General features: G+C 44.5%; 1 protein-coding gene across 3 annotated transcripts in view; it reads left to right on the top strand.

Moving 5' to 3' along the window:
* The window catches only part of raf1b (Raf-1 proto-oncogene, serine/threonine kinase b), a 29021-nt gene that overhangs the window by 12595 nt on the left and 2447 nt on the right, over window positions 1-13979 (top strand). For 2 of the 3 annotated variants that reach the window (XM_035387033.1, XM_035387032.1), the window contains exons 2-16: window positions 1245-1474; window positions 2912-3024; window positions 3259-3361; window positions 3737-3894; window positions 4810-4902; window positions 6568-6721; window positions 7229-7288; window positions 7802-7826; window positions 8331-8437; window positions 8620-8737; window positions 9120-9204; window positions 9712-9888; window positions 11161-11207; window positions 11489-11607; window positions 13319-13450. In XM_035387033.1, coding sequence (XP_035242924.1) covers window positions 1271-1474; window positions 2912-3024; window positions 3259-3361; window positions 3737-3894; window positions 4810-4902; window positions 6568-6721; window positions 7229-7288; window positions 7802-7826; window positions 8331-8437; window positions 8620-8737; window positions 9120-9204; window positions 9712-9888; window positions 11161-11207; window positions 11489-11607; window positions 13319-13450 — 1695 coding nt within the window. In that variant the 5' untranslated portion in view covers window positions 1245-1270. The remainder of the gene's footprint in view (window positions 1-1244; window positions 1475-2911; window positions 3025-3258; window positions 3362-3736; window positions 3895-4809; window positions 4903-6567; window positions 6722-7228; window positions 7289-7801; window positions 7827-8330; window positions 8438-8619; window positions 8738-9119; window positions 9205-9711; window positions 9889-11160; window positions 11208-11488; window positions 11608-13318; window positions 13451-13979) is intronic. The other variant, XM_035387034.1, reaches the window with a different exon arrangement.

Raw genomic sequence — 13979 nt, 5'->3', positions numbered from 1 at the left:
CGCCACATGCCCCACTCCTGAGCTCCAGATACAAAGCATCATCTGTTAGGGGTGCAGGTCTGCCATTCCGGCTCAGCGTGGACTAACCCCCCTCCATCTTTCTCTCACTTCGTTTTCTCTCCCCCTCTCCTGTCTGTCGCTCTTTTGCTCTTATCCCTCTCTCTTTCTCTCTGTGGGGCGGTGGTGCGTTTGTATTGCTGTTCTCGTGAGATGGAAAGGACGGCTTCACGTGCCGGTTTTATCTCCTGGAACAATCGGGACCTAGGGTGGAATTTCCTGTCGTCAGAAACGCTGCCGAATCGGAAAAGGTTTTCAGTGATGGGACCGAAACCCTGTGATTGGTTTTGGAGGGTGCTTTGGTATCTGTGACTGAGGCACACGTGGCCAGCGGCTTGTAGCGGGCGACCCGGTCAGGGCGCGGGGCGTGGAGCTGGGGCCGGCTGGGGGGTGGGGGAGGGTGGGGGCTGATGGGATGAGACGGGGACCGTGAGACAGCAGCACGCCCCCCGCCCCCCTCTCTGTGGACTCCGGAGTCCAGGGCAGAGGAGCAGAGGGAGCCCCCTCACAGCTGTAATAACACTGGGCGGCACGCACCGCTGATCTGGCCTGGGCCGGCTCTCGCCCTGCGTGCCGCACGCTAAACTCTGCCGCGCAGCAGCCGGGCGGTCTGTGGCTGCCGTCTGAAGGGTCCTCTCAGATCACAGCGCATGTGATGTGCCTGGCAGTCTGAGCCGTGTGGGAGAGAACACAAGCTCGTAAAAAAGCCTGCTACAAACTGTTTAAGCTCATTTAGTTACAGCCCAGTAAAAGCAGCCGCTTAATGTCAATATTGTTCATGCAGTATTTCTGCAACTTCAGTTCTATTCTGCTTTTTTTTTTTTTGCTGGTCCTCAGACTGCACGTACAATAGCTGAGTCATTCTATCCACCATCTTATCAGCTGTGTGGGCACATCTTGCAATTCAGTGTCTGTCACTTTCACCTGAAGAATTTGACCTATCACTGGCTTTCACACATTGTGATAACTGTACATTGCATACCTTTATTTTCACAAGGAAACTAACAGGTGTTGTACAATAAAAGGTGTGCTGTTACTTCTGCGTTGAACTAGTCATACAGTGTAAGAATTTAAATATTAATAAGGAATCACATTTTTTGTTGGGAAATTTATGAAAGTAACAATAAAAGCATAATGGCAGGGAAATCACCGGCATAAACTCAAACTTGCTTTCTTTTTTAAACTAGATTATTAAGGCCAGCTGCTTATTCCAATGGAGCACATCCAAGGGGCCTGGAAGACCCTCAGTAATGGGTTTGGACTTAAGGACTCTGTATTTGAGGACCCATGCATGTCCCCTACTATCAACCAAGGCTTCGCCTACCAACGCCGCTCGTCGGACGACAGCAAGATTGCAGACTCCCCCAAGACGAGCAGCACCATCCGAGTCTACCTGCCCAACAAGCAGCGCACAGTGGTGAGGGACCGGAACTGCAGCCTGTGGGGGCCCGTCACTGGCAACACAGCGCGCAGTATCACACACTCACAGGATTCATGTTTCATGTGTCACAGAGTGTTAGATTTTAGATGAGCATGTAGTAGTTTAAATGATAACCCCCCACATACACTATGCAGAGATCGCCTGGTGTAGTCTTAAAATGTTCTGCCAATTTCCACCCCCTTTCTGCCTTTTCAAATTTTGCACTTGGGATGCCATTGGATATGCAGTGTGCTTAAAAAAATGATACAACTATCACTTAATGAATAGCAATGTTTGCCCCAGAAACTGCTTTAGGGTAGGTGCTGGCCCGGGGAGAGGGGGAGGTACAGGGTGAACCTGTAAAAAGGAAGTGCTTTTCGTATGGGGGAGAAACTGCACGGCTGTTACCTTTTTTATTTCAAGCTTGTTATTTACAAGCGTAATATAGCCAGTTCCCCAAAAACTATGCTTTTCGCAGCATATTCTTAAACTGCTTTCAACCCATTGGATTCTGACACCTACCACCTAATATTTTATTTGTTTATTATTAATATTACCCAATCACATCCCTATTCAGATTTCAGAGAAAATGATTGGTCCAAATGCATGTCTATCACGTTTTATCAACCTAACTGAGTTAGCTGCTGATTTACGCTGTTAGAGGCAATGCCATGCATGGTTTGACGCCGCATACGTTTCTAATTCCCATTAAATTAGAAGTTTCCCCTCCTCAAATGATTATAATTATTGCCTTATTAATTTAACTGATGTGGTCTTCTTCAATATTAATTATTCATGATAAGACAGCAGTTGAAAATATTTAGGTGGGTATAATTGTGTCATCTTTAAGATATTCCTTCCTTAACATCCTGATGGCGCCTGTGTGATAGTATGCTGCAGGGACCACATGCGCTGCTGTTCGATTCTGGCTTCTAATGCTGTGATTAGGCTAATAATTGGTAGTGTATTGAAAAGACAGTGGGCTGGTGTTCGTAAATTTAATCGTTTGACTTTTTAAAAATACGAAGCAAGTTTCTGTGTTTTTCCCTCAATGTTAAAGGAGGCATATCGCCTGTCCTATAAAGTGCTGGGGTAACCATGGATAGTTTACAAAATGCATGTTTTCCCGAAGATACATTCATGCATAAAAGACTAGACATCTGTTTACTTATCTGTTGACCGTTCAAATATCTTTGCAGCTAGGCTCCATTTTGTCCCAAAATGTGCGTCCGAGGTAGACGCCTTTGCAATGCGTGTGTTACCAGAGTCAGTTATTTCCAGTGAGAATGGCCGTACTCCTTGCCTCCCTGCCTTACTTGTCTGATGTCTGTGTTTGAAGTTGAGTGCCGTAAGGAGTGCAGGATCATGTGGTAATGAAACGGGAGCGAGCTGAGCGTTTCCTGTGCAGTGAATGAGTCTGCTGGCGTGTTGCAGGTGAACGTGCGTCCTGGTATGACCCTGCACAACTGCCTCATCAAAGCCCTCAAGGTGAGGGGGCTGCAGCCAGAGTGCTGTGCTGTCTTCAGACTGCACCCGGGACAGAAAAAGTAAGAATCCTCTCACACACAACTCTCTGCCACCCCCCCCCCCCCCCCAACCTTTTTTAGTAGTAGGCTTCAAGCTCAGAGATTGGTGTAATTGGATAAATCCTCCGTGATTTGCGCCAATGTGTGAAAGTTTCTTGAGAAGGCGTTTTGTTGTTGTTGGACACTAAGCCACAGGTTTATTTTGTTTTGTCTCACTCCTTCCTCTCGCCTTGTTCTTTTTTTTTTTCCCCACAGTAAAAAATCCCGTATGGATTGGAGCACAGATTCTACCTCACTCATTGGGGAGGACCTGCTTGTAGAAGTTTTAGACCACGTACCATTGACTACGCACAATTTTGTAAGTTCCTGAAAACTGTAGTGTCGCCTTCATAATTAAGTGTTTACTTCATAGATAAACCCACAGTGAAGTGCTTCTTAGCAAAGTTCACAGTAAAGCCTATAGTGCCTATATGTAGGTAAGTGTTAATTTCATATTGGACCTCATAGTGTCTAATTCGAATTTTCACCTCATAGCCAAGTTCATATGCTCTGTTTCGTGATGTTCACTTAATAGCAAAGCCCATAGTATCTCTCTCGTAAAATAATTGTTCACTTCATAGTGAAGCCAATAATGCCTCCTGTAGTAGTGTTCAGTTCAGTTCAAAGCCCATAATGTTTTCTTAATAGAGAAGTGTGCAACATTAAGACTGATCTCTTTTCAATTTACGTGCAGGTTCGGAAAACGTTTCTGAAGTTGGCTTTTTGCGATATATGTCAGAAGTTTCTCTTGAATGGTTTCCGTTGCCAAACATGTGGCTACAAATTCCATGAGCATTGCAGCACCAAAGTCCCCACAATGTGTGTGGACTGGAGCAACATCAGACAGCTCCTGTGAGTTTCCTGACGAGAACCCAAGCGAAGCTTGGAAAAAACTGTGTCAGAGCGCAAAGTGCTAATCCTGCAGACGATGACACGTATACTTTTTTCTTTTTCTTTGTCACTGTTTGCTTTCATGTACAGTAAGCTTTCTGTATGATTTTATGGTGGGGGTACCATTAAAAGGAGAGTTTTTCAATTGCAAATATCTAAAATTTGAATCAGGCTCAGTTGTAAAGGCAATGTCAATGGAGTCTTTTCAGCAAATGTAAAAAAGATACAAATTGCCCAATTTTAAATTGCTTTTTGATTAGCTCAAGGGCCATTTCTCCCCAAATTAATGGATTTGATAACATAATACATTTGGAAATGGCATGTCTATTTCACCTTGCCTTCATTAGTTTGACTGTACGCAGCTAACACTGCCATTTTAAAAGGATTTTGCATACCCACCTTCAACCGTATTTGTGCTCAGTACTTTGTAGATGGTTATCAATGAGAATAAGACCACAGTACAAAGGGCCTCAATTTGATGTCTTTGTAATTCATTCTATACATTGTGCTCTATGTGAGATATAACCAGCTTCATATGTATGGAAATTTATTCAGTTAATTGGCCATTTTATGCTTTGTTAAAACCCATGCGGTTTCTTTGATCAAGTATACATTTCCTTCCATATACAATGAATTGTTCAACATTTGTATTGAGTGGAGCAGCATAGAAACTCTTTAATATTGTATGAATTATATTTATATTTTAATATGTTTAATGGAACCATTGTGTTCATGCAATTTTTGGACTTTTTTGATATTTTAAGATTTGACTAATAATATTGTTGACTAATAATAATAATGGTAATCATAGTATGTTTTTGTGAACAACAGTCATACTGTAAGGTCACTGAGTTCTTAATGCATTTTTGTCTGCAGGCTGTTACCCACTCTGGGTGAAAGCGGGGGTCCATCTCTCCCTCCACTGACCTCTCGGCGCATGCGTGACTCTCTGTCCCGATTCCCTGTCAGGTGAGCCCCTGCCCCGCCCGTTTGCTGCTGATTCGTCATCGGCTGTAAGTGGGCCAGCGCTGCTTCTGCCTGCTTCTGTCTGGGCTGAGCCCTCTCGGGCGTGCTGAGAGGCAAGAGCCCTTTGTTTTGAGCGACCGAGCTCTCGATTGCAGGGAGAAGCACAAAATGGACGCCAGAAAGCTTGTTATGGATAGTGTTGCTCACACTCTTAGTAAAAGGCTGTGCTCATGACCATGGGAACTTCATTAGGAGTAGTGAAGTTGGCAGGGCATTCAGGACTGAGAGTGGAGCAGTGCAGTCTGGAAGAGCGGGCTGGTAGAAGCACAGTTGAGAGTGGAGCAGTGCAGTCTAGGAGAGCGGGCTGGTAGCAGCACAGCTGAGAGTGGAGCAGTGCAGTCTGGGAGAGCGGGCTGGTAGCAGCACAGCTGAGAGTGGAGCAGTGCAGTCTGGGAGAGCGGGCTGGTAGCAGCACAGCTGAGAGTGGAGCAGTGCAGTCTGGGAGAGCGGGCTGGTTGTAGCCCTGCTCAGCAGCACAGCTGAGAGAGGCAGCAGGCACGTGAGCTGAGCCAGTGTGAGGAAAGCCTGCGGGGAGACCGAATGTTACTCTCTAAGAGTAAGAGTATAAGAGCAGCTGTAATAACCATGGGAGTGGGAATGCGCTGCACGTGCAGGCCAGGCCAAGTGGGAACTGCAAGCTCAGGCCCCTTGTTGTGTAATTACGGGGTGTGGGCCTGGGCAAGCTTTCAACTTGCTGAGCTCCTGCTACCAAAGGAATGGGGTGGGGGGTGAGGGAGAGACTCTGCAGGCTGAAGCAAAAATGGTCTAAGAGCTGGAGCTGGCCAGGCCTGTAAAGTTTCCACCAGTTTCTCAGATGGAGAAATCAGACCGATGAGTTCTCTTCTTGCAGCGTGACGGACGGAAGAGGAAGCGATTCTGTTTGCAGGCACCGGTAGTCATGGTGCGGTACCTCAGTGCATGGAAGCAGTCTTGCCGTTAGGTCTTATGAGATACCACAACATGAATGCTTGTGTAGTTATTGTTGTTTTACTATGGAGTGCTGCTTTCTCATAGCGAAACAGCAGACTTGCGGCTTGATATAAATGGCGTTAAATGACTGCGTTGAGAGAACGCTGTGCGCTTCCCCTTTTGGAGCTGTGGTGTAGCAGGTCAGCAGATGGTCATGGCAGTGGCGTGGTCTGTCACAAGTGCCTCTCACAATCCGCTGGCTGGAGTGAGGAGTAGTATTTCTCAAGGGTGTGTCCCGGCAACCATAAACGGCACAGGCCAAACAGAAAAAGAGAAGCTGGGGTTTGCTGCGTACTGCCGAGGGCCCCCACCAGCGAGACTTCAGCCAGTGAGTGTGAGATGGCCTAATTACAGTAATTGCAACCCGTAATCATGAGGCGCAGCCTCGGCTAATTATAACAAATAGGGCTTTTCTGCTTCTCTCATCTTTCAGGTTCAGTTCGGCTGTGTGAGGCCCTCAAATCTTTCAGACGTCTGCTGTGAAAGTGTCTGCAGTCACTTTTTTTATGCTAGTAGCTGGGACAATATCCAAAATGTAATTTGGTTTAGATGCATACGGAATTGTCCCAGGTGAAGGTTTTTATGTAGCCTCTACTTTTTAATAATTTGTGTTCAATATTTTTTTTTATGACTTTCCAGCTCTCAGCACAGACATTCTACCCCTCATGCCTTCAATTACACGGCACCCTACCCACCCACAGGGGGCGCACTCTCTCACAGGCAGCGGTCGACATCCACGCCAAATGTCCACATGGTCAGCACCACCATGCCTGTTGACAACAACATTATAGAGGTAATGGACGCCGGGGGGTTCCTTCTCCTCTTTGGTGTTTCCCTGAGCTCAGCCCCAATCTGCCTCACCATGGAGAGGACAATGTTACCTTTACACCAGAGTCCCTGGGGGGTTTCTGTTGACTGTTTCTTTTCTTCCTGCTTTCTTAATTTCTTTATTAGATCTACAGCATTGTACCACTCATTAATATGATTTAGATTTTGTTCTCCTTTATGTCTCGCCCTCACCCCCCTGCATCCCAATCCTAATTTTCCTCTGCACTTGTACTTTTTTGGGGGTTTGGAGAGCTACCTGGGTGTAAAGTCATGTTAAATCAAAATAACATTGACTGAAAAACAGGAAATTGTTCTCAAATATCTCTTCTGGAATATAATCATTAAAATGCTGTCCTTCATATGGAACGCCCAGGTAGTGCCCTGTTTTTCCTTTGTTTCCCCTCTCCTTCACTCTGTCCCTTTTCCTCCTCTCTTCACTGTCCTGCTGTGTCATGGCGTCTCGGGGGAGTAGCTAGATTGCCTGAATGCTTCTCCTAGCTCCTGGTGCCGTCGGTTCGGCCTGAAGAGAAGAGTAGGTATTGTTCGCTTCTCCAGCGCTTTAGTAGAAGCCACCCCAGGTCGTCCTGAAAAGGTTAGGAGGGAGCACCTCCAGCCCCTGTCCTGCCCTATAACAGGAACATGAGTCGCTTCTCAAACTGTCCCTGTTTAGCTGGCACTTGGCAAGAAGATCTTTGCCATTTTCTGCTTTCATAGGTTTAATGGCAGATTATGCAGTGTTTTAAAACCTTCGAAGCTCATAGGGGCTTTTAGATCCACTCTAACCCTTGTACATTTTGCCATTCACATTGAATTATGACATTTAGCTAATATGTGACACATGTCGATGTTTGTTATTTTCAATTAAAGGCAAAATGCATTGTGGTTACAATTTTGGCTTTGCTTTGCAAAACGTAATTGCATTTCTTTAAACTAAGGTTACTTTGTTCATAGACTGATTTGCCCTATTAGTACAAATAAGTGTTTTGTGAATGTGGATTCAGTATATTTTTGTTACCTGATTACCTTTTCTTTTTTCCATTGCTAGGATGCCCTAAGATATCATGATTCAGGTAAGGAATATATTTTCTACTTCCCTTAAAATCTATTAATTTATTTCGAAGTAAATGTTCCCAAAGTCAATTTTAACAGTTTTTGTAGATATAATGTGTGTTTTAGCTTGTTTCAATCACAGTTCTTTCACCAATGGGAAAATAGACAAATCGTACAGACTAATATATTCTTATAATATCACTGGGGTGCCCAACAAGGGCCGATTTGTTTGAAGATTCTGTGCCAACTTCTGGTCTTAATAATTTAATTAGCTCAATAATATGTTTATCTGACAGTTGTAAGCACCAGCCACAGACTGCAAGTGTATCCTTAAGATATTAATGTGCTGAACTACAGGAGTGAACCAGTGTAGTTTGAGCTGTCAGAAAACTAACACTAAGGTAATTGGCTGGAACAGAAAGCACCCAAGCCCAGGTTTGTGCACCCCTGTAATATCAGGAAAAACAGACAATCAGATATTTTATTCCCTCCATTTGCTTTTTCTCTCACCCTCCCAACCTCAGGGAGCCCCCCAAATCAGAGCCCCACAGGCTGGTCTCAGTCCAAAACCCCAGCACCCACTCACAGAGAGAGGGCCCCTTCTTCCAACACACAGGAGAAGAACAGAATTGTAAGTATTGCCATTAAAGCGACTGCAACCTAAAAGCGCGCTATCAGCAGGCACCATCGCTGCAGAATAATCACACTGCGTGGCACCTGTGGGTATCTCTGCCTCTGTGAGCACATGCAGAGCTGCTCCGCGTAGAGCTGCTTCGCGTAGAGCTGTGGCTCATGTCCAATGTCGTCTTGCAGCGGCCGAGGGACAAGAGAGACTCCAGCTACTACTGGGAGATCGAAGCCAGCGAGGTGATGCTGCTCTCTCGCATTGGCTCGGGCTCCTTCGGGACTGTGTACAAAGGGAAATGGCACGGTAAGCCTCCCGGTGCTGCGGTGGGAATACTCCGCCCTCAGTGAAACCGATACGGGAGGACGCTGGGCGACTCCTCTGGTGTTTCAGACATAACGTCTGTTTACCAGCCTCAGGGTTACAGTACCGGGATTTCAGATGGGGTTGTAAAGTGGTTTCCAAACTTTTCCTGTCTCATGGCCATGGATTCATGTTTGTCACGTCATTCTACCATGGTACCTAATACAAGATTAGCCTATTTACTGCAATATGTATATGTATTTTTGTAATTTCGATTAGTACAGTATTACCAAGGATTTGTGAAATATGGAAACAAATGATTTTCCATTTCAGAAGGATTCCTAGCCCCTGCAGTGGTTCTAAACATGGAGATTTGCTCTTTCAGGTGATGTAGCTGTGAAGATATTAAAGGTCACTGATCCTACGCCAGAGCAGTTCCAGGCCTTTCGAAATGAGGTGGCTGTCCTTAGGTGAGGCACGGCTTGAAGGGCAAGGGCCCAATGCACTCTTAAATAGATGGCTGGATAAGTACGTTTCTGATCCAGGTTTTCAAAAAAACCAACATAACAAACACAGCAGCGCAACATGAAAAGGGGTAAAAACGGAACAGTACATTATCTAAGGTGTGCAGCACCAGTGTCCACTGTTCCTCCATCTGTCTTTTATCAGTACACAGTCATAGGCTTTTTTATGAGCCGTGAACAGGACTGTGGAATCTCTGTATCCATTACCGAGTCCTTTGTAATGAAAATGCCACTTTTAATACTTCACCAATCTCTGGGAAATGGGCTCTCTCTTGGTCATTTCATTATATCCATGGTATCTCCCTGCACTGCATGTACACAGTCCTAAATTACACACTCGTAATCGGCCATTGGAAATGACAGTATGCAATGGATGCAGGTTTTCGTCTGCTTGTTGTTTAGGATCTGCACTCTCATTTGGGTTATAACTCGTCTCTTGTTTCCTGGTGGCAGGAAAACCCGGCACGTCAACATCCTGTTGTTCATGGGCTACATGACCAAGGGCAACCTGGCCATCGTCACTCAGTGGTGTGAGGGCAGCAGCCTCTACAAACACCTTCACGTCCAGGAGACCAACCTGCAGATGTTCCAGCTCATCGACATCGCCAGGCAGACGGCTCAGGGCATGGAGTGAGTCAGCAAAGCCGGGGTCAGCCCTGGCACAGCATCCAATTGAGCAACACTGAGGCAGTCAATCACCAGTTACTGTGGACATTTTTATTAATGCTAAAGAGGATCTCCATTGATCGCCCAGTTATAGGCATGCATTAAAGGCCTCATCCTGACTCGAGGAACTTAAGTGCTTTCTGCACATAGTGCAGCTATGCAGGACCTCTGCACATCTAAGATTTCTGTATCCTTACACGAGATACACAATCTCTCCAAAATGGGTGGTTCACGCTGAGTTTGTCTGAATATAATATAGGTGAGCAGTGCTGCTGTAATCTGCTGTAATCTGCACTGAACTAGCAGAGCACACTGCTGCTGGTTTATCTGGATCTGTCACCTGGGAAGCCCTGATAGTTTTGATTTTCCATCAGATTGAAAAGAATAACCGGTATTACGAAATGTCGCAGACATAGCAGCCATTTCTGCCATGCAGTCCTGTCACTCCTCAGGGATGCTGCTCCTGCTGCTCTCCTCCTCACATTAGCAGCTCCCCGGGCTGTCATCTGTCCATCTGTTCATCTGTTTGTGGTGTTTGCATGGCATTGCGCTAAAACTTTTCCCTCTCGTTTCTCGAGATGTAGATTGGTGCCATATTGCTTCCTTTCCCTTCTGTTCTCTCTTATGTAGTGTCTTTGTTTTGCGTTCAGCCCTTACACATTTTGCCGTAGGTGTCCAGGACTGTGGGACACACAAGGCTTTGGTTTGACTGACCAGGTCTTTGTGGCCGACTGTGTAGTCAGCTGATTAACATACAGTATGTAAAGAAGTGAATGGTCCTTTGACATTCTGGTATTATGGGGTGGCAGTCTATTTTGAGTGATTCTACCCCTCAGGCTTTTTACAGGCCTATTGCTTCAGGTGTTTGTGATAATACCCTTACACTGCACTTACATAAAATATCCTTCAGCCACAGAATCACAACAGAGCAAGGGCTTGCCAAATACCCCTTAATATTAGTTGTTGTATATGTGAGGTGATGATAATAATAATAATAATTATTATAAGCTACTCCCATTGCACTGAACTCTAGAATTTTAGCCAAATGTTCTTGGTTTGCTAAAAAATTTAATTATATTTAGTCCTCTGAGTTTAGTAAAATCTGAATGTTTCACTTTGCAAAATGAATACAATCTGCATGAAAATGCAAAGAGACTACATTTAGTGTCTACATTTGGAAATTTGCATTGAACATATGAAAGATGTATGATTTTGTTTTTGATCTTTCCCTTTAAGTTACTTGCATGCAAAGAACATCATCCACCGGGACATGAAATCAAACAGTATCCTTTTTATGACGCTGTAAGTCTGTAAATATGACATTGCATGCGTGTTCAATACAGCGCTGTGTGTGATTTAGCTTGTGACTTAAATTACTAAGACTTCAGTGAGGTGCTGTTGAAAGAACTACACTTTCTCTATAAAATAGAGTTCTATAACATCCCAGAGTGAAGCAATGTAGTTCTGTTAGAAGACCATTCGTGTACAGGAAACGCTGTGCACTGGGTTATCTTGTTGGTCGTTGCGAACTACCAGGCTTTGTTTCCCTTTGACGTGAGTGCAGACATCTTCCTGCATGAAGGTCTGACGGTAAAGATAGGGGACTTTGGCCTGGCCACAGTGAAAGCACGTTGGAGTGGCTCGCATCAGGTGGAGCAGCCCTCTGGATCCATACTCTGGATGGTGAGTATGGGGGCCATGTGGGAAGGCTACCAGCTGCCTTTTAATGTTATATCACCTTCAGCTTTTACACACTATCTGTGAGAGCCATCATTTTTGACTGCCAATGCTAGAAAGAATGGGGGGGGGGGGGGGGGGGTTACTGTGATGTTTTGAATTTTTCACATTAACCATTATCTCTGGAATGTTCTCCTAAGATGTGGACATCTGATCTTCTAAAATACGTGCCTGTGTATTTTTGGCAGCGCTATTTCGGTTCAGTGCTGCTGACAGTTCGGCTGTGACGTAAGAATAGCTCTAACAAATGTTTACGCTTTAGAGTAGAGGTGCAAGCTTGTTTCTTCTGGTCCAAATTAGATTTCTGCTCTTAAAATAAAACAAAATGTATTTTCTGCTCAGCATCATGTAACTCAAACTGGCAAGCATGTTCTTACCACATGCCAATTATAGTGTTTATTAATGTGTCATCTGTCAGATGTCTTAAGCTGACATTGCAACAGAAGCCATATGACTTCAGATAAAACAAAAATACAGAAAGAATCTAGACCATCTACATATGCTGCATTTACTATTTTAGGTGCATAAACCCAAGCTGGGATATCTCAAAAACAGCACAGCCTCGAGCTTAGACTATGTGGTATTATGAAACACATTTGTTTTCACTGTACTATGTTTGCACAAGAAGCCAATCTAATTGTGGAAAGCTCTCGTTGATTTGGTCGATATGCCCAAAAATATGCAGTCTCATGGGAGAATAGAGTAAGAAATAGTATATGCTTTGTGAAATCTTGCTCGGGTCTTTTCATTTTCTGCCATTGCATTTTCTGGAGTTTGTAAAACCAGTTTTTCTTTCACAAGAGAACCTAAGGGACGATTTTCATCTTTGATCTCAAAGCTCTCAAAAACTGTTCCAGTGATTGTCTGGCAGCAACCTGTTACCTCTGAAAGGTGGTGACTGGTTTTTATCAAAAATCACCAATCACTCCTTTTGCGGAGTGGAACAAATTCTTACTGAGTAACCAAGGAGAACCCCCCCCCCCCAACCCCAGCCTCAAGAACACTACAAAAATATTCTATGGATTCTTAATTTAAAGCCTGTGCAAAACATGTGATGTAGGGCAACTGCCCATGAAATTATAAAGTAGCCAATTGAAGATGAGATCAGTGTAGTGTACAGCATTAAAGGACTGTTTTAATTGTTTAGACTTGGTTCATGAGGTTGTGAGTAGATGGTTGAAACTCTAGAGCAGATCATTGGTCCTGGGATGACCTTATGGCAAATTGAGTGCTCTTATCCTCTGTTACAATAGTTTCACAATGTCACCAGACTAAGATTGTCAAGTACATGAAATGGTGCAGATTTATACTGTTTATTTTGGCATGAATCTAAGCAGTGCTGTGCATGTTTTTATTAAGTAAAGTGTCTCACATATTAAACTTGGTACAAGACATGAAGCTCCATAACAATGGCAGTTAAACCATTATAGTACGTTAGAAATTAGGTTTTTGTTACTTTTCAGCTGGGGAACAGGGAGGAGTGGCAACTGGAAATGTCAAGAGATAAAATAACACAAAATGTCTGTAATCTTGAGGTTGGAATAGATCCTGGAATTTTAGGCTTTGGTGAGATCACTGAGACAGTCGAAAAGGGGTGGGGTTTATATCATATGAGTGAGTGGACGTGTCCCAGGGTCCTGTGCTTCTTCCCCTTCAGGCCCCAGAAGTTATCCGCATGCAGGACAACAACCCATACAGCTTCCAGTCAGACGTGTACTCCTACGGCATCGTGCTCTACGAGCTTATGACAGGGGAGCTTCCCTACTCAATGATCGCCAACCGAGACCAGGTAAGAGCATCAGCTGCGCAAAAAACTTTATTAAAACGACAGCATCTTTGATTCTGCTTTACAAAAGCCGTCTGAAAACCGCTTCATGAGCTTCCGGGGATGCTAATGTGTGGAGCTGAAGTGTGACACGCTATGTGCTGAATTTGTCACCTCATTCCATTGACACACCCTTTCCTCTAAATTATAGGAAAGTGAAGAAAAATAATTGTCATTACTAAAAATATACTGCTCTGAAAAGGTAGTGTTTCAGTGTTGCATATGTAAGCTCTGTGTTGATAAGGACCCGGATATGTGGGTGTGTTCAAAGAGGCAAAAGCCAGCTGAATGTTGCGGAACGTCAAGGGTCAAAACTACTGTAGTCATGGAGGGCCGCAGTATCTGCTGGCATTTGTGGTTTCCTTTCAATCGGCGGCCATTTAAGGCCTTGAGAACAAGGCGTGTGGACACCCGCCAATCAATGACTTAAATTAATCACTCGTGCTTAAACTCATGTACCAAAAACCATCAGACACTGTGGGCCTCCAGGACT

The sequence above is a fragment of the Anguilla anguilla genome, chromosome 13 (genome assembly GCF_013347855.1).
Source record: "Anguilla anguilla isolate fAngAng1 chromosome 13, fAngAng1.pri, whole genome shotgun sequence".
NCBI classification, from domain to species: Eukaryota; Metazoa; Chordata; class Actinopteri; order Anguilliformes; family Anguillidae; genus Anguilla; species Anguilla anguilla.
Note: the sequence above shows the minus strand (reverse complement) of the source record. Positions and strands in the feature narration are given on the sequence as shown.